Source organism: Eretmochelys imbricata, chromosome 6 (genome assembly GCF_965152235.1).
Source record: "Eretmochelys imbricata isolate rEreImb1 chromosome 6, rEreImb1.hap1, whole genome shotgun sequence".
Lineage (NCBI taxonomy): Eukaryota > Metazoa > Chordata > Testudines > Cheloniidae > Eretmochelys > Eretmochelys imbricata.
This window is the reverse complement of record NC_135577.1, coordinates 125,722,769-125,741,650: the sequence shown is the minus strand read 5'-3', so window position 1 is coordinate 125,741,650 and position 18,882 is coordinate 125,722,769. Positions and strand designations below refer to the sequence as shown.

Here is an 18,882-nt window from a genome sequence, read left to right as displayed (position 1 = left end):
CCCTTTGTGAGTAACTTCAGCCACAGCAACCACTTGCTTCCCCTTCTACAAAAGCCTGCTTGCAAGTGTTGCCCTCATCACTCCCTATCGCGTATAGCAATATGACTCAGGGCTCTGCCTTGCAGGAGGCGAAGAGGTCCTCTGGCAGGCTGCATCCCTAAGGTTGGCTTATCCATGACCTCCAACCTGTCTGGGTTTCTCTTTGTAATTCTTGAACTGACTAGACCACTTCCCCTTCTGTACATGCACATCTGCTCCAGAGTAATTAAATCATACCCAGCCTGGGAGTTCTTGTATCCCAAAAATATCCAAGCTAGATAAGGAAACTCAACAGTTCTGTCACTAATCGGTGAGCTCCCAAGATGCTCCACATTCATTCTTGTACCCTTAAACCTTTCCTCATTAGCTTTATCTGGTTCTCCTATATTTCTTCAACAGTATGACTCTAAGGATGGGTTCACTGGGTGGTGGGAATCTTGGACAGTGTTAAAACTGCCTGGTTCACCAGCTAAGGAGTCTCCAGAAATTGGAAGTGCCCACCACCACGTGACATAGTAGACATGCTGCCACCTTTCTGTGCTGGGAAATGCAGAGTGCATCCCAGCAAGCCCTTGTGATTTGTCAGTGACCTTATGATCAAGGCACTAACATTCTGGGAGGGAAGAAACTAACCTTCCACAGTTTCTGTTCTTGGTTTCCTCTCTTGGTTAGACTGAAAGATTTTTTGTTGTTTGATTTTGGTGCAAACTTTGGGCACTTCTGGGGTGTGGTCCTAGAAGAGCCTGTACTATTACACTGCAGGGGCTTGAACTGTATGTGATTGTAGCAAAGATGTACCTTATACAGAGACCATATGGCCACATAGCTATAGCTGGCATAATTCTGTAGTGTAGAGGCAGCTCGTGCCAATGAAAGAGGTCTCCCATTCCTGTAGGAATACCTCTACCTCAAGCAATAGTAGCTACATCAATGAAAGCGTTCTTCGATGACATCGCTGCATCAACACTAAGAGTTTTGTCAGGATGTGACAACGTCAACCTAACTCTTGAGTGTAGATGGTTCTTAATGACAAAAGAGCATATCCAAATGTGACTGGTTCATGGTAACAACACACCCAGATGTCTCCATAATCGCTCCTTTTAAATTAGGCAACCACGTTCTGTCTCTTATCTTTATGCTTGGAGAGAGGGACTTCCAACAACTTCAGGCGAACCAAGATCGTTCTGAGGAGTAATATAGAATCCCTTCTGGCCAACTGAAAGCAGTGGCTAGAGGTACATCCCTGTGCTCTGACTGTTCGAATGGGGGACTTTGGAGGTAACTGCCTGTGCTGAGTGTTTATGTGGAGTACTTACAGCTCTTAGCTCCTTCCTTCCTTCCTAGAGAGACTTCTCCTTTACAACTCCAGTACTGCCATCCAGTCTTGGTACAGCACTGAACAGTCCCTCTGTATGTCAGGCTGGCACAAAGAAGCTCTGCTTGACCAAGGGACCTGTACAGGTCTGCCAGGCCAATATGGCTCAGCCTGCTAGGGCTTTTTTTTTCTCTGCCCCTTCCTTTTTCTTGTCCCTTCCTGTTAATTTCCAACTTGATTCAAAGACATGTGGCCATATTAAAACTTTGTAGCTAGAAATCTATGCTCTTATACATACTAACTGCTTGGGTGGTGGAGTAGCATTGTATATTTATGATGAGGTGGACTCTAAAGAAATGATAAGTGATGGAATGGATAAAGTCTGTTAGGGAAGAAAGCTGCTAGATGTTCCCCTGATAGTGTTTGGGGTGTGCTACAAACCACCGGGATCCAGTTTGGATATGGATAGAGACTTCTTTAATGGTTTTAAAGAAATAAATACTACTGGGAATTGTGTGATTATGGGAGACTTTAACTTCCCAGATATAGATTGGAGGACAAGTTCTACTGATAATAGAAGGGCACAGATTCTGCTGTATGTGATAGCTGACCGATTTCTTCACCAAACAGTTGATGAACCAACAAAAGGTGATGCCATTTTAGATTTGGTAGTAGAACTGGATGTAGAGGACAACCTTGGTTCTAGTAATCAGGACCTAATTCCAATTAAACTAAATGGAAAGATGAACAAAAATAGGTCTGCAATGAGGGTCCTTGATTTCAAAAGAACAAGTTTAAAAAATTTAGGGAATTAGTGAGGGAAGTGGACTGAACCAAAGAACTCAAGGCTCTGAATGTGGAAGATGCTTGGAATTACTTTGTCAACGTTGCAGAAGTGATCTGAAGCCTGCATCCTGAGCAAGGGGAAAAAATTCCTAGGGAAGGGTTGCAGACCAAGCTGGATGAGCAAGCATCTCAAACAAGTGATTAAGAGAAAGCATATAAGAAATGGAAGATGGGATGGATCAGCAAGGAAAGCTACCTCTTGGACATCCAAGTGTGAGGATGAAGTGAGAACTGCCCAAAGCCTAGCAGAGTTGGCCCTTCCAAAGGGAATTAACACTAATAGTAAAAGGTTCTGTAGTCCTATAAATAAGAAAAAATGAGGAAAAGATGTGGGACTGCTAAACACTGAGGGATGGGGTGGAGATTAAAGATTATTTAGTCATGGCCCAACACCTCAACAAATACTTTACTCTCATTTAAAAACTAAGGCAATGAAGATTTTAGGGATAGTGGGATGGTGGCTAATGGTAATGGGGATATGGAGGTAGAAATTACCCCATCCAAAGTGGGAGTCAAACTCCAACAGTTCAGTGGGACTAAACTGGGGGGCCTGGATAATCTCCATCCAAGAACATTAAAAGAACTGGCACATGGAATTGCAAACCCAATTGCAAGGATTTTTAATGAATCTGTGAACTCAGGGGTTGTACACTGACTGCAATTGCTAATCTAGTTCCTATTTTTAAAAAGCTACAGGCCTGTTAGTTTGACCTCAATTGTATGCAAGGTCTTAAATTTTGAAAGGGAAAATAGTTAAAGACATAGAGGTGGATGGTAATTGGGATAAAATACAACATGGTTTTATAAAAGGTAGATTGTGCCAGACCAACCTGATCATCTTCTGTGAGAAGATAATTGTGTGTGTTTGTTTTAAAGGGAAATGTAGTCAGTCTAATCAACCTGGATGTCAGTAAGGCATTTGAGACCGTTCCACATGAGAAATTATTAGTTAAATTGAAGAAGATGGGGCTTCATGTGGGAATGGAAAGGTGGAACCAAACTGGTTAAAGGGGAGGCTACAACAGGTCATACTGAAAAGTGAACTCTCAGGCTAGAGGGAGGCTACTAGTGGAGTTTCTCAGGGTTCAGTCTTCTTAAATAAGACTGGTCCCATTTTTTTTATTACTGATCTTAGCATAAAAGTGGGTGTGTACTAATAAAATTTACAGATGACCCAAAGTTGGGAGTTTATTGCCACTATGGAGAAGGATCATAATATCATACAAGAACTGGGGGCAATAGAAACAGAAAATTTAATAATGCAAAGTGCCAGGTCATGCATTTAGGAACTAACAAGAATTTTTCCTATACACTGGAGACTTGTCAGTTGGAAGTGACAGAGGAATAGAAAGACCTGGGTGTAGTGGTTGATCACAGGATGACTGAGCTGTCAATGTGATGCGGCCATAAAAGACTAATGTCTAGGATGGATCAGGTGAGGTATTTCCAGTAGAGACAGGGAAGTGTTAGTACCATTATACAAGGCACTGGTGAGACCTCACCTGGAGTAGTGTGGGGAGTTCTGGTCTCCCATCTTTAAGAAAGATGACTTCAAACTGGAACTGGTGCAGAGAAGGGCTACTCACATGATCTGAGAAACAGAAAACCTGTCTTATGAGAGGAGACTCAAAAGAGCTTGGCTTGTTTGGCCTAACCAAGAGAAGGTTGAGGGGAGATGACCTCTCCCTATAAATACATCAGAGAGATAAATACCAGGGAGGGGGAGAGAGGAGTTATTTACGTTATACACCAATGTGGACCTCAGAACAAATGGATATAAACTGGCCATCAAGTTTAGACTCAAAATCAGGTGACTTTTTTAACCATCAGAGGACTGAAGTTCTGGAACAGCCTCCCAAGGGGAGCAGTGGGGGTAGAAAACCTAACTGGCTTCAAGACTGAGCTTGATAAATTTATGGAGGGGACGGTATGACAGGACTGCCTATGATGGCATGTGGCCCACTGGTGACTGCCAGTATCAAAAATCCCCAACTGCTGGAGACAAGACATTGAGTTACTACAGAGAATTCTTTCCCAGGTGTCTGGATGGTGGGTCTTGCCCACAGGCTCAGGGTCTAACTGATCACCATGTTTGAGGTTGAAAAGGACTCTTCCTCTGGGTTGGTTTGCAGAGACCCTGGGGCATGGGTTTTTTTAACCTGCCTCTGCAGCCTGGGGCATGGGTCACTTACAAGATTAATGTAGTGTAAGTGGATTATCTGTAACTTGAAGTCTTTTAAACCATGATTTGAGGACTTGAGTAACTCAGCCTGAGTTTAGGGCACTATTAGAGGAGTGGATGGGTGGGTGAGGTTCTATGGCCTGCAATGTGCAGGAGGCCAGATGGGACCATCATGATCATCTAAAGTCTACGAGCATCCACCTGTCAAAGGCTTGACAAATCTACATGCCAAGGGAAAGTGGGGAAATGTTCTCTGGCAAATTGGAAGTTCACCTGTCAGTTTTGGCTGCTTTCATTACATAACTGGAGTCCTCTGCAACCCCAAGACCCTTCCAAATGTGTAGCTTTCTTCCTGAGCCTGCAGTCTCTGGAAGGACAGGTGTGAACTGTCTAAGGCCCAGATCTCATGTGTTCCTTCCCCAGCCCCCAGAGCACAGCTGGTGGACAGGCTAGCTGCTCTGAAGGATTCTGCTGGCACTTAAGGGAGGTTGTGAAAATGTTCTTGCCCCTCTCCCATAGGGCTGCTGTTCCAAATACAGGGAGTAGCTGCTACGCTGCTTGTGCCACTGGATGGGGTAGGAACACGGGGCATCTGACCAGTGAATCAAATGAGCAGCAGATCCACCAGCTCCATCACTGTTGCATCGCAGCATCAAGGAACCCCTGAATTCCCCAGTCCCTGACTTGCTGTGCAGTGAATTTGCACCATGAGGTGGGGTTCCCCATTCATCTCAAGAGGCTGATCATTCTGTCTTGGCCTGCTAGGGTTTGTTCTCCCCCCCCCCCGCACCCCCAAAAGCTCTTGACACTGGCCTGACTTTGCTCCCATCCAAATTGATGAAATTTTTACCATTGAATACAAGGGCAGCAGAGTTAGGCCAGTGTTGAGAGGTCTGGAATTCCACCCTTTAATCTTGAGGGGTAAAACTCCTAATTCTGGGGGCTACAGCTAAATCCCGATGTACCCTGTTAGCAAATAAGACCCTCTTCTAGATGGCAACCTACTGGATAACTTGGGTTTGCAAATAGTATAAAGCCTTTAGTAGCAGTAAGCTATGGCCTGCCTAAACTGTTAAAATTGGCATCGAGGAGGTGAGACCTAACGCACGACGATGGCGTTTATTAAAGTCTATCTCCTGCCAAGGCTTATAGATCATTACAAATATTTCAGGGTGAGCAAAATTTGAAGTACTGGTCCTGCATACTCATCCTCAACTCTTCATGGCAGCAGCTGAACAAGGATCCCAGAGCTTTGGGATGCTCTAGAAACTCTTTACAAGGCCGCTTCAATGCTTGCATCAGTGTCTAACGGTCATGGACAGGGAACCTGCTGCCTAGTACAGCCAATTAAGTACTAAGAAATACTCTTTAGATCAAGATAAACAAGACTTTCTCTCTGACCTCCCATCAATGGCTCAGTCCCACTGGGAGTGCAGGGGATTTTAGTGTAGCAAAGAGTGCTGGGGGAAGAAAGCACAAGCCAAACACTCTGTTCTACTTTTAATCTCTTAAAAGCCAGGTCTGAGCTCTGACTTGTGCCTTTCAGAATCGTCACTCAGGATGATGATACAAACCTCTTAGTTGTCACACAGATGTCCAGGATACACAAACACTCACTAACCACGGACTTCTCCAGTTGACTCATCTTGATGTCCCTCTTGCTGGTTTCAAAACCAGAAAATCCCCAGCATAGCCGGCCCATGTCCCGCTGATATGCCAGCAATAGTCACAGCTTGGAGGAATATGGAAAAAGCCCTTGCACTGTCAATATGGTGGAGAAATAGCTCTTCAGGATGGATTGGGAGGCAAAATATCTAGTCTCAGAAATAAGTTGAGCTTTTGATGATCTTAAGCCAGTCTCTAGCTACTAGGCCTAACAGGCTTGGGGGGTCAGATTATCCTACATCTGTCTATGTGGCATTCTTCACCTCTGGAGAGTCTGGTACTGGCCACTGTCAGATGGGGTACTGTACTGTACAGACCTGCCATATTGGATTGGACACATGTTCAGTCATGAGTGCTAGTGGCCATTTCATTGTGGCAAAGGTTTCCTAGAAGCCTTTTGCCATCTGTAGTTGCTGAAACTTTGTATTCTGAAGCCTCTCATAATGTGAATTGGCAGCTTTGATGGCTCAGACATGAAGGCAGAGGGAGATGTCGGGTCAGAATGTTGCCCAGTTAGTCAGCAGCAAACTGCGGTTCATTAGCCACAAAACACCCATGATGTGGAAGCTGTAGGAGCTTAGCCTTTCAGTATAGCTTCCTGCAGCAGTGGGTGCTCTTGAGCAATGATCATACAACTGTTTTAATATCCAAGGGCAAGTGTCTGCTAGAACTGGTAAAGTCTCTTACTCCCAATCCTTCAGCAAAACCATGCCAAGCTTCCTTCAAAGCTGTGCTACCCCATCAAACTTGCCACCTTGGCTTCAGAAATCTTGAGACCATATGAGTGTGACTCTCTTTCAAAACTCTTCCTTGCCAGACTAGCCCAGTAAATACTCATATCCTTGTAAGCAACAGCCAATGCTCTCCAAAGACTAAAATCATGTTTCTTCTCCTCCTCCTGCGTAAGTACTTTCATTATTCATACGCTGAAAGTAGTGATGTTGTGTTACAAACCCTCACAGCCTGAATGCAAGTAGCGGCCATTCTACTTGCTAGCTGCGTTGAGGCTGTTGCCAGCTAACTTCCACTGAAAAATAGGGCTCTTTACTGAGTTAAGGATTAGGAGATAGGAAGGTCACGACATTCTTTTCTCGTGCATCTCAGTAGCCGGAGACCTGTCTGTCTCCTGTACCCTTAGAATCTTTCAGAGGAGCCTACAGGGTCTAGGTGCCAGTTTCACTGAAGTTCAAACCCTGCCTAAGTCCTTAGTGAAGACACTGGAAGCATTAGTCAGCACCATATGATGATGACTCACTGCAGTTCGAAGCGCAATAGACACTTGATCTAGATGGAGTGACTCCCTCCTGCCTTGCTACCACTTGCTCAAAGAGGTTAGGAATCTGCCTTCTCCGGAGGTGTGCAGGCATGTTCTAAAGGACAAAGTCTTATACTGATGCTCTGATTGGTCTCAAAATATGAGAGCCTCATTAGCCTCTGTTTTAGAACATTGTCAGGGGCTGCTCTTGGGCACACTGGCCCTCTGCCTAGGGCAGGAGGAGGGTCCGGGGCTCCCCACAGCAGACTGCCTATGAGGGTTCTTACCATGGCTCGGCTTCCGGCCTGGCCAGGGGGTGGGGCCCTTTTTGGGGGGGGGGTGAAGGCCCAACTCACCCCTTTCTCTCCCCTGCCCACCTCATCCCTTGGGAAGAAGCTGGTGCCACCCCGGAACCTCAGACAGGTGTGAAGCAATGCCGCAGGGAACCCAGGTCAAATGCCGTCCTGGCGTGATTCTGACTGGGACTTGAACACTGTATTTCAGGATTGTCCCACCCAATTAGGACAGGTGGTCATCCTACACATCTTGTCTAAAAGGTACTACAATAGTATGTCTTCTAAGGCATCCTCTGAAAACTCACCTGCTGGTCAGGATCATCCTGATAAAATATGTGGCAACGTTGTATGTGAAATTATAAAATTATGTATGTATGATGATATTAACACATGTTCCAAACCCCACAACCCTGCCGAAACTGAGGTGGGGAAATAGCTTTGTCCTAAACAAAGCAATGTGTACTCTGCTTAATTTGCATTTTAAGCAGTAAACAGAATAATCAAACCTGGAGGGAAACAAAGAAAGCTGAAACAGGAGCAAGAAATCCAGAAGGGAACATCCTTCCACATAGACTTTTGTCTCGTACTTCCCAGCTGGAAATGTTTTTTTTTTTTTTTTCCTAGAGAGGGTTTGAAACACCCCAGGGCACCATCTCTTCTCCCTGCCCATCGCATTAGTGCACCTGAAGTGACAAAGAAAGCAAGCCCTGAACTCTGACAGGGTGTGACAGTGGGGGGTATTTACTGGTAGAGTCTGCATTGGTGGTGGGATATCAGGGTGGGACTTCACTTGAGGGTTGATACATGAGCACATAACCTGAGCCCAGGAGGGGGTTGGGGCTAGGTGACACCTTCTGTCCAGAAAACTGGACAAAGGCTGGAGGAGAAGCAGGGGGTGTGGTTGGGTGAGACTGCTGGAGGGGGGGTTTCAGTTTGAAGCTGGCTGGGGAAAATAGAGGGAGGTCCAGCATCAGGGTCAGCCCCAAGATGGATCTGACTGAAGGGTCCTGTTTCCTGTACCTTCAAGCTCTGTTTTGGACTATTCCTGTCTTCTAATAAACCTTCTGTTTTACTGTCTGGCTGAGAGTCCTGGTGAATCGCAGGAAGTGGGGGGGGGGGGCATGCAGGGCCCTGAGTCCCCCACACTATGACACAGGGGTTCTTCAGTAAGACTGCTGAAAGCATGTGTTAAGAAACTTTGCTTGACTCTGATCTAGTTTGTTTGTTAGGTATTTGTATTTCTTGTAACAGTTTCTGACTCTTTGTGCATCATTACTCTTACTCAATGTTTGTAGCTAATCTTGTTTTACTGTTTTATCTAATCCAGAGTGTTTAAATTGAAGTGTCTGGGTAATTCTGTTTTGGGTAACAAGTTATGTGCATATTATTCACTCAAAGGAATAACAAACTTAAAACCTTTTGTACTGTCAAAGGGGGCTGGGCAATACAGGACATACATGACTGCGGGGTATGCTGGGGTCCTCCTGCAGTATAACCAAGGCTGGTGAGAAGCAGGGTGTAACTGACAGGTTGCAGTTACAAAAAGAAAAGGAGCACTTGTGGCACCTTAGAGACTAACCAATTTATTTGAGCATGAGCTTTCGTGAGCTACAGCTCACTTCATCGGATGCAGACACTCAAGGTGTGGCTTGCATGCTGGAAAGCCACTTGTGAGCAGTCCAGATGGGAGCTACTTCAGCAAAGCATTGTAAGGTACTCAAGGTTACAGGGCAGGGGTGACACCTGCTCATTAGTCTGGATTGTACCCTTTTATGTCACGTGTACCCAACACCCTTTTTAAGAAGGAGAGGTGCTTATAGCCTCAACTTGCCCATACTGCTCCCTTCCCAATTGAAGAGCTGCTCCAAAGATTGACACATCACATGAGCTGCTAACTTTCGTCACATTTCTAGACATATGAAATTGTAAATCTATCCTCTACTCTGCAGAATTCAGCACGTCTGGGACTTCAGCCTTCTGAAGAATTTCTTCAAATATATGGTGAATCATTAAGCAAATATAGCCAGCTGAGCTTCTGCCAGGGTGAAGAAACCCAGAAGCGAATGTGCACGTACTCTATTGCAATATAGTTTGCCATGAGTTCTAACGTAATCAAATATAAAAGGCTAACCAGAAATAGCCCCCTAATGTCTAATTTAAGAATAGCAGCTAAAACCCTTTCTTTAATAAAGAAATTAAACATGACTGAGGTCCTACAATATTCAATATGAAAAGCTTGTCACAACTTTATTTTGCTGAACAATGTAGCTCACATTCAGCTACTGAAGACCAAATCCCACTCTCCTTGTAAAGTCCTTCAGAGCAAGACAGGATTCGCAGTAATTGCCCAACGAATAACTGGATTCATAAATTACTTGCTTAGCTACTAAAACAGTTGTTTAGACTAAACTCTCATGACCTATTCAGTCCACCTAGCAGAACAGGTTAATTTTCTATGTGGCAAATGGTTGCAGGCTACAAACAGTAGTAAGAGTATGGAGAGCTAGAAACCCCCCCCACCCTTTTCTGCCCTTTTGCTGAGCAGAATCCCTTCTAATGTAACTACAGCATGAACTGTAACACATACTATGGGCATGTTAGAATAACTTTCCACACTCTTCCTTTGTAGGTTATATTCAAAGTCAAATGTGCAGCAGAATTCAATAAGTACAAGTAAGTGACTCCTCTTCTTGCCTAGCCCAAACATGCTCTCATTGGGTGTATTAACAGTACAGCGTACCTGAAAGATAGTCAGTGTCTGAAATCTACCAAACGCTACATTCAAACTTCATAGCAATAGCTTTGTTTTGTCTCTTACCCAGATGTTTAACAAAGATTAATTCAGTTACCTCAGAGTACAGGGTGGAAAGCAAAGCCCTGAAGAAGTTGTGGGCTAGTCACTGGGCAGCCTGATCATCGGATTGGGGTGCCTATGTGGGTCTGGGGGTGAAGGACTCGATTGTACCCAAAAGGGAGATGCTATAGCTCCTGGTTTGCCCCTCTTTACTAACACACATAGCACCAGCGAGAGCTTCCCTGCAACTCTCAAAGGGTACGTTTACACAGCAATGAAAAAACCCATGTCTGGCCAGTGCCAGCTGGCTCAGCCCCACAACCTGAACCCTGCAAGCTTGCTTCATTGCTGTGTGGACTTCCAGGCTCAGGCTGGAGCCAAAGCTCTGGGACCCTCCTACCTCACAGAATCCTAGAGCCTGGGCTCCAGCAGTGAAACAACCCCACGAGCCTGAGTCATCTGGCATGGGCCAGCTGCAGGTGGCTTAGCTGCTGTGTAGACCTAGCCTAAGGGTCTAGAATGAGCACTGCATTAGACAGCACATGTTTCTGTAATTCATGGGAGGGTATTGGTGCTCCAGCAGGTTAGGGTGACCCATGAAAAGGCTGAGAACCATGGTAGAACACTTCTGGGATTCACTATCTAGCCATAAGCCAGTGAGGGAGTCTTGTCTTCTGTGGACCTTTGTGATCCCTAGCTTATGAACCCATGCTGTGGCTTCGCAACACACCAACCACGCCTGTGGCTCAAGCCTGCGTGTTAAGTCATTTTAGTAGGACATCCTTCTGTATGGAAGGCGGGACTTCAGATTGTGTCCGTTAGACCCATAGGCCAAGAACTAATGGACCTGTGTCAGGAGACCAACTCTCAATGGAGAGTGTAGATTCGACTGTGTTATCAGCCTTGGTGAAAATAAGTGGCTGCAGGTGGTTGGGCTGACTCTCAGAGCCTCTAACTTACATGAATGTAAGTTAAACCAGTAGTTAAGTTCTTATCTTGCAACTTTAAGATAGAAAGACAGGAATCTTGTAACTCCTGATTTCTTGCAAGCTTCTACCAACTGAGTGATTTTTAAATACCCGTGCTCTACACACTATGCCGACTAAACAATTTAAACTGACTTCTAAATGGCTTCCCTAATTCCTTGTCTACATAACTGACCTTTCACACTTGCTAGCTTGCTGAGTTATAGCAAATGAAGAACAATGCTGGGAGTAAAATGAACTAATAGAGAACAAGGGAGATGATGCGGCGGTAGAGACTTCTTCAGACTGTTTTGCTCAATCAGTTTTTCTTTTTCCAGGGTCCTGTTGTATCTGGGCTCCATATTTACCAGCCTTCTCTTTCTCATTGTGAATTTAACTTGTGCAATGCTTATCCATGAAGATGTCCCAGAGAGTCGGCTGAGATGGACAGTATTTGTTCGGGCACTAGTCAATGACAGTCTCTTCATTCTTTGTGCCATTTCATTAGCTTGTTGTATGTGCAAACTTGCAAAAATGTCATCGGCGAACGTCTACCTCGAGTCAAAGGTAGGTAAATGCTGTCTAAGCTGTGCTGAATTATTTACTTCAGTCCATAGGGGTGCAAGTCCAAGACCATGACCCCATCATGCTAGATGCTCTGCAAACACAGAACAAAAAGAGTTCCAGCCTGGAACTAGTCAAACTCTTTTCAGTTTGGGTTCTTCAATTTGTGTTTGTGCTTGCAGGAGATCTGTTGGTGCAACAGAAGATCACTATAACTGTCAATACTGGACTTTTTTTTTTTTCCTTGAGTTTCTTAAATCACTTGTTTCAGTACAGAGTCAAGATCTGGTACTGATGGTGTGTTGCTATCTGACACTTAATGTCGAGGCATTTGGTAGTAACTGCAATCCTCTGCTAATGTGACACCCATAAACCAGATCCACTAGCAACCCAGTCTAGTAATAAAACTCTGGTGGCCTCTTGTAGAAGAAAGCCAGCTTACATCACTTGTGTCAGAAGCAGTATCCCACTCCATTACATGTAGCATCTCCTTATGGGCTAACTGCACCTGGCTTGGGGTTCCCCCTCTCCATGCCTTCCCTTCCCTCCCCAGGTTTCCAGACTTGACCAAAGGATGTATAGACACAACTGCATTCTATCAGCTGGGAGCACTGAGCACCAATCTACACAAGTCTTCCTGGAGACATTCAAGATACCATGTGGGAAATGGCTTCTGCCTGTAAAAACTGGGAGTCATGCATGGACATGTCACCTGGGCAAGTCACTCCATAACTCCATCTTGGAGCTGGACTTTGCATAGGAGAGAGAGAGTCTGTTTAAGCCTGTGGGAGACCCCTCCATTTTGTCTTCAGCTGGCTAAGGAGAGAGAGCCTCTCGACCCCCAAGGATACATCTTCTTAGCCGGCTGAAGACCAAATGAAGGGGTCTCCCACAGGCTTAAATAGACTTTCTCTTGTGGATGGAGACCCCCTCCTCTCTCCTATGCAAAGTCCAGCTCCACATGGTATCTTGAAGTCTTCCTGGAGACATTCTTATGTGGATTGGAGCTTTCCAAGATGCATTGTTCCTTAAGTGCTTCTTAATTGGGCACTTAACCTTAGTAGAGCATTTGGTCAGTTCCTGGAGAAAGGAATTCGCAGAGTTATCTAGAAATCAAGCCAGTACGTGGCCAATATTCATAACTTCAACTACAAAAATGATACAGGCATACAAATAGGAGGAATAGATTCAGTAGATCATAACCTTTACAGAGATGTTACATAGCATATGTAGCATAAAACATATTCCAGTTATCATACACACACAAACATATTTCCATAGAGCTTTATGGGGTGCACCATCACACGGTCTCTCTCCATTGCAGGAGCCCTGGACTCTTGTTACTACTGGAGCCAGAATTCTAAACCCGGGCTGATGGCCTGATGAAAGGCAGCATTGCCTCTGCTGGAGATGGGGCTAGATGACTTTTTCCCATGGTGACCATGCTCTGTCCAGGGTCTGCAAAGCCCCTGTCAGTGGAGACGGACTCAAACAAGGCTGGGCAGCATTCACCTCCTCATCAAAGAAGGGATGAGGATGTTGCTGGGTCTGATTACTGGTGATCAGGAATTGGCAGCTCCTGTGTGTGGCCAAATTGGGAGCCTGGGCTCCTGTAGCTCAACAAGGCTCCTCTGCCCAAGGCAATGACTCCTATGTCTGAGTCGCTTCGCTAGACCCATGCCTACATCATCGGCTGGTAGGCGACGCTTCCCCTCTCCTTGGAACTATGGACAGCGACTACTGGAGCTTTTTCTTGCACATGGTCTGCTGTGTGGCAGCCAGTGAGCTAACCGGCTTTAAACGACTACCCCTATGAAATGCCAGCCTGTCTCCTCTGCCTTAGACGTTTCTGCTGCTTGATCTGAACTTGCATAGGAGAAGGGGTCAGCAAGTAAGAGATTCCTTCTCCCCCTCCCCGCCCTCCCACCTGCAGAGTCCATGATTCAGGGGACCTTGCCCCATATTTGTCTAATGGACTCAGCATACTGAAGGCACTACATAGACTAGGTGGTCTAGCCTGGCATAGTTTATCTTAGGGAGCAGATGTAGATCCTGATGGCTTCCCATCTTCTCCCCCCAAAACTTCCCTTCTGCATTTTCCTGAGATGAGCGAACTGTCAAGGAGGCAGGAGCTAAAGAGCCCAAGTTTATTTGGGATCAGTTAAACTGCCAGCAGTTGCTCCAGTTCTCAAATACAGCCTTGTGCTGCAAAACAAGGAAAAAGTGGAACTAAACTCTATCTTCTGGTTGAACATTCTGGGTCTCAAAGGCACATTTGGCAAGTCACTTTTGTATGTGGGGGAAACAGACAGAGGTGTTTCAGCAAGTTGCAATATCTGACCATAAGGGCTCTGTGCTGCTGGTTGTGGCTCTGCAGCATGATCAGGCAGGAGTCACAGTTGCATGAATTGGAATTTAAATCGCCTTCAGAGAGGTACTGACTTCCTCTGCTCAGAATTGGTTTCCTTTGCCCTGAGACCAGATCTGTGAGCATGTTCTGAAATCTGAGAAGTCACTACTTCTGGAAGTAGAATTTCAGTGTCCTCCACTAACCTTCCTATTCTCTCCTCTTGCCTCCTCTCCCCAGCAGCAGCCCTGCTGTGGGGATTGCTCCTAATCAGTAGTACACCAAGGCTTCTCTTATTTGACAAAAAAACTTCCTAAAAGGCTGTTGCTACATCAGTACTCCAGCCCTCTCTGCAGTGTGTGCTGTACTTGCCAACCAATGTAATGGGGTTTCACACCTCAAGTTAGTGGCAACGAAGCACCGTAAATGAAGACCAAACCCAACCTGCGTTTTGGTATAACTAAGCTACGCCTGTCTAGCCAGGTCATCTGTATAATTGTTTGCTTGCAAAAATAACCACTCTGCAACTGGGACCTAATACTAGAATAATCCTCCCAGTGGTTTGCAAGGTTCCACTTCTCTTCCTAAAGGTCGGTAAGAAACAGTCATGTGGAACTGGACAATTGCAATCAACTCCCCGCCGGCCCAGAAGAGGGTTCTTAACCATGCTGTCACTAGAATATTTAAAGCTAGTGTGATGAGTAGATGTTCTGGGTCCAGTCATGCATGCATGACTTGCCGTGCATAAAATTACAATTTTATGGGAAGATTTGTGTAACAACCTATTAGATTTTTAACGTATTTCGCTTCCTCCCCTGGTTCTTAGGGCACATCTGTCTGCCAGGCTATCCTCGTCGGTTCAGTAGTTGTTCTTCTGTACTCTTCAAGGGCTTGCTATAATCTGGTAGCAGTGGCCATATCTCCAGAGAATGTTCCTAGTCCATTTAATTATGGCTGGGACAACTTTTCAGATAAGGTAACTAGTAATATCAACAAGTGGGTGTTGGCAGGTGGTGTGGGGGGTGTCTCTAAGCCCGAAAATGGCTAATGAGGAGAAAAATCAATGTTCTGGGTGTGTGGGATCTCGCTAAGGATGTTGTTGTAGTGTTCTTAAAAAGCTCTCATAGTCCAGTTCCTGAGACTCCCTGTAAACAGTCCGTCCTAAGAGGAATGTGAGGCTTAATGTAACACACCTGCTGTCTACAACTAGACACATCTCTAGAGGAGCTTGACCCCGAAGATTCCAAGAGCAGCCCCGGCAACTAGCGCCTGACGCTAATCCATTAAAAGCTGCCTTCCAAGCTATTTGAGTCTAAGGGAAAATATGACTGTCACCCTGCCGCTACTTTCTTAGGCTCCTCCTTTAATTTGGGGGGGTTACTTGTCACAAATGCTTCCAAATGTTAGATCTCTGTGGTGACGACTACTCGAGGTCACTGCCACTAACCTGTTACTAGCCATAACAGTAAGATGCAGTGAATGGGATTTGCTTGCCAAGTATCTAAGTACTGACCAAGTGCACAAGATTAAACCTCAGCGAGATCTTAATTGGACACCAAACTGCACCCTCTTAATAGGGAGTGCCCACCTGTAGAGCTGGTGTAATGGCACTAGGTACTGTGCTGCAGTATAGACCGTTCGGTAGGTCAGTCTAGGTCCTGAGCATCTGTGGCCAGCCAGGATTGACTGAAACCATGGTGGAGATGTGGAGATCACATCTGTCTGGCCTCATACCCTCCGCCCTAGAGGCGGTGGTGGTGGAGGTGGGATACTAGCTGCCACATCACTGTATATAGGGGTGTGTAAGCCTCCAGTGTACCACCCTATAATCTAGAAACATTCTATAAGATGTCTGAGTTGACCTGAAACACTTGCTCTGATTGGTGAGGGGTCCTCTTTCTACACTAAGGAACTAGCCCATCCCCCCACCCCACCCCAAAAACTGAGTAGGCTTGATGTGGAAGCTCTCAGCTGAAATCTGTCGCAGCTGGTACTGGCCACTTAGTGACAGGACACTGCCCTAGCTGGACCACTGATCTGAGCCAGTCTGGCAATTGCAGTGTGCAACGCTAATCCGAACTCTTTCCAGATTTGAAATCCAGAAGAGTTTGTGCATCCTAGTCTGTCTTGGAATCCCATCACTTTGGGGAAAATCTGTGTGTGTGTGTGTGTGTACACACTCATATTTCTCCCCCCCCCACCCCCAAGAGTGCTCTTTTAAAGACCCAACTCTCCAGGCTTAACCATAACTTCTCCGTTTCCAGATGCATACGGAGGAAGTCAGTGGTGAAGAATATGTGGTGTTTGGAGTGGTCCTCTTCCTCTGGGAGCTTGTGCCGACCAGTTTTGTGGTGCTGTTCTTCCGGGCTCAGAGGCTCACTCAGAACTTGGTAGGCTATGAACTAATTGCTCTGGGGTTAAGATCTTTTTCAAGTTGCTCGTTGCACATGAAACTTGTCTGATTTACTCAAGCTAAATAGCTTCTTTTTTTTTTCCACTACGTAATCTCTAGAAACAACTGGGTGCTTTTTTTACCTTTATCAACAGACACCAGCTGGCATGATCAACAGTCACAGTTATAGCTCCAGAGCGTACTTCTTTGACAATCCAAGGCGATATGACAGTGACGAGGACTTGCCAAGACTTGGTGCAAGAGAAGGAGGCAGGTAGGTGGGGAGCTGTTCAGATATTCAGAATCACCATTCGACTCTCGCCTGTGAGCAGCAAACAGTGTCTACAGAGCAACCAACTCCTGCTCTTCTTTTAAGCCAAAGAATCTTTCCTAGCAAAGGGGCCTCGAACCGGTAGACCAAATAAATGAGGCAGTTCATAACATAAGCTGTGGCTTACACTAAGGACCTGAGAGAGACGGGCTGGATCACAGAAACCCCCTGGGAGCTGCCACCTGAGGTAGGGCCCTGCTTTCCCTGCCAGCTTGGGACTCCAGCACCCTGTCTCGCTGAGCCAGACACGCCACTCTACTCCCACGCAGACCCAGGGTCTGAACCACGTGCCCCAAAGCTGCAGGCTTGGTTGACAGCAACTTAAGTGTTCCTGTCCTTGACACTCAAATACCCAACTCCCAATGGGATCCAAACCCTAAATAAATCCATTTTACCCTTTATAAAGCTGTTCGCCCTCTATAACACTGATAAAGAGATGCACAGCTGTTTGCCCCCCTGGTATGTATTAATTGGGTTAATTAATAAGTAAAATGATTTTATTAAATACCGCAAGTAGGATTTAAGTGGCTCCAAGTAGTAACAGACAGAACAAGGTGTATTAATAAGCAAAATAGAATAAAACATGTAAGTCTAGTACAGTAATAAGAACTGAATACAGATAAAATCTCACCCTTAGGGATATTTCAATAAGTTTTTCACAGACCAGACACCTTCCTAGTCTGGGCACAATCCTTTCCCCTGGTACAGCCCTTGTTACAGCTCAGGTGATAGCTAGGGGCGCTCTCATGATGGCTGCCTCCCTTTTTTCTATTCCACCCACTTATATACCTTTTTTGCACAAGGCTGAAATCCTTTGTCCCTCTCTGGGTTCCCACCCCTCCTTCTCAATGAAAAAGCATCAGGTTAAAGATGGATTCTAGTTCAGATGACATGATCACATGTTACTGTAAGACTTCATTACCCACTTGCCAGCACACACATATACAGAAAGACTAACAAGTGAAACATCCAATGAAGTGAGCTGTAGCTCATGAAAGCTTATGCTCAAATAAATTGGTTAGTCTCTAAGGTACCACAAGTACTTCTTTTCTTTTTGTGAATACAGACTAACAGGGCTGTTACTCTGAAACCTATCTACAGACAATTGTCCTGGTTAATGGGAGCCATCAAGATTCCAAACTACCATTAATGGCCCCCATTTTGCATACTTACAATAGGCCCTCAGTTATATTTTATATTTCTAGCTTCAGATACAAGAGTGATACATTTATACAAATAGGATGATCACATTCAGATTATAAACTTTGTAATACCTTTCAAGAGACCTTTTGCATGAAGCATATTCCAGTTATGTTATGGACTTTGGCCACAGGTGCTAACCACTGTTGAAAATCAGGTCACTCTTGGGTGCTTAAAGTCAGAGAAAAAGTCTTTGTTAAAATGCATAGAGGTTTACAGGCATGTGTACCTCTAAACTAAAAACTGCTGAATTCCTGGTGAAGACTTGCAAGCTGCAGAAAGTCCTGGGTAAAGTGTGGTGTGTTTTGTTTTTTGTTTTTTTTTCCCCCTAGAGTAACAATTATTGCTGTATAACAATCTTGAGCCAAAAGATGTATGAAAACTTAGCGGGGCTGTAGTGTTCTCCTCAGACTGAGATCCAGGCTTTTCTGAGTGCATCTTGGCATGACAGGTGTTCTAGATGCATCCGATCAAGTGAGCTACAGTTCACGAAAGCTTATGCTCAAATAAATTTGTTAGTCTCTAAGGTGCCACAAATCCTCCTTTTCTTTTTGCGAATACAGACTAACACGGCTGCTACTCTGAAACCAGTTCTAGAAATAGCTCCTAGAAGTAATGAGTGAACTTGTGTATATTTGTCTTTATTTTAGGGCTGTTGATCGCAGCTAACTCACAGGATTAACTCAAACAA

At 45.2% G+C, this 18,882-nt stretch overlaps 1 protein-coding gene across 3 annotated transcripts in view; it reads left to right on the top strand.

The window, feature by feature from the left end:
- GPR137C (G protein-coupled receptor 137C) overlaps nt 1-18,882 on the top strand; it is a 32,271-nt gene that overhangs the window by 4,403 nt on the left and 8,986 nt on the right. For all 3 annotated transcript variants that reach the window (XR_013346458.1, XR_013346459.1, XM_077819631.1), the window contains exons 2-6: nt 10,228-10,271; nt 11,696-11,924; nt 15,095-15,244; nt 16,533-16,658; nt 16,816-16,934. Coding sequence is in view for 1 of the 3 variants with exons in the window: in XM_077819631.1 (XP_077675757.1) it covers nt 10,228-10,271; nt 11,696-11,924; nt 15,095-15,244; nt 16,533-16,658; nt 16,816-16,934 (668 nt within the window). In the remaining 2 variants the exon portion in view is untranslated. The remainder of the gene's footprint in view (nt 1-10,227; nt 10,272-11,695; nt 11,925-15,094; nt 15,245-16,532; nt 16,659-16,815; nt 16,935-18,882) is intronic.